Source organism: Cibotium barometz, chromosome 12, assembly GCF_041138505.1.
Source record: "Cibotium barometz isolate CiBa-2024 chromosome 12, ASM4113850v1, whole genome shotgun sequence".
Lineage (NCBI taxonomy): Eukaryota > Viridiplantae > Streptophyta > Polypodiopsida > Cyatheales > Cibotiaceae > Cibotium > Cibotium barometz.
In genome coordinates, this window is record NC_141057.1 from 61,067,926 (window position 1) to 61,069,080 (window position 1,155).

The 1,155-nt window shown below is 44.8% G+C and overlaps 1 protein-coding gene across 1 annotated transcript; it reads right to left on the reverse strand.

Annotated features, from left to right (window-relative positions):
- Positions 1-500: 500 nt before the first annotated feature.
- On the reverse strand, positions 501-934 carry LOC147633645 (uncharacterized). The gene is made up of 2 exons (XM_086805753.1): positions 719-934; positions 501-626 (listed from the first exon to the last, which is right to left on the reverse strand). The coding sequence occupies exons 1-2, from the start codon at positions 932-934 to the stop codon at positions 501-503; spliced, it is 342 nt and encodes a 113-aa protein (XP_086661879.1).
- Between the last annotated feature and the right edge of the window lie 221 nt (positions 935-1,155).

A 1,155-nucleotide genomic window follows, 5' to 3' on the forward strand; every position in this document is an offset into this window, starting at 1 on the left:
TCTAAAAAAGCCCCGTCAAAACGCCAGTATATGCGCCGGAATGACGACGTCGGTATAAGCGTCGGGGAACAATACCGGCGCCTATACCGGTGTCTATACTGACGTCTAACCGACGCTAATACCGACGACTGAACCGGCGTTTATACCGGCCACTATACCAGCACTTATACCGGGGTGTATACCTGTTCCCATACCGACGTTCACCGGCATCTATACCGACGGCAGTACCGGCACATATACCGGTGAATATACCGGTGTATATACCGGGGAATATACCGACGCTGTACCAGATTTTTTTTGGACAGAATGGTGTTGCCTGGCTGCCTGTAATGAACAGGATCAACAACAGCAAGCAGACAGCACCATTCTGTCTAAAATAGAGCACAAAAACAACCGTGCTCGCTTTTTTATTTTTGAGATCGATCCAAAAGAAATTAAATTAAACATTAATACTCAAGAATCTTTTGATCATATACCATTAGTTTGAAGGTCATCTTACATCATGGTAATGCCTCCCAATTGACGGTCTCTCCTTCTCCTTCAAGCATCTCAAATAAGGCCACAAGGCCATGTTTGTGAGCGTACTTCTCCTCTCGCCTACTTGGTGGGCGATTCATGGCCAACTCCTACACAAACGATTAACAATTATAACTTTTAGAAATCAACATTTAGCCCACATACATACATTTACATAAATAAAATTGCTACAAATACTTACGAATTCATGGCGCATGGTTTCGTAACCACCACTCCCAAGATGAGAAGCCCCTACTGTTTGGAGTCTTGCCCTTGCCGCCTCTCTTTGTTGTTGAAACCTCTCTGGTGTCTCTGTGAGCTCCTGAGCAATGGCTGCCCACTCCCTGTCATCTAGCCAAACAGGTTTCTCTTTCCCCTCTCTAAATGCATCCCTCGCCTCTGACCTATGATGCCCCATCAAAATGTGAGCTGTATAATGTATTCACTCCTTGGTAGACATTCTTTCGTAATGCTTTTGAGTATCTTGAATCAAGTCGAGGACCATATACAGGACATGCATTGTAACCCGATATAGACAAACCTGAGCATTCTCCATAGCCAGGCCAATCATGCATTGTCCACATGAGAATACCTTGCACAGTTGTAAGTCTTTGGCCACTCTGCTGCTTTGACATGTCC

Bases quoted from the DNA above. Each gene is read 5' to 3' on its own strand.
- LOC147633645 (XM_086805753.1), bottom strand. From the start codon at position 934: ATGGGGCATCATAGGTCAGAGGCGAGGGATGCATTTAGAGAGGGGAAA. The intron at 627-718 runs GTAAGTATTTGT...TCGTTTGTGTAG, and splicing joins AAACCATGCGCCATGAATTC to GAGTTGGCCATGAATCGCCC.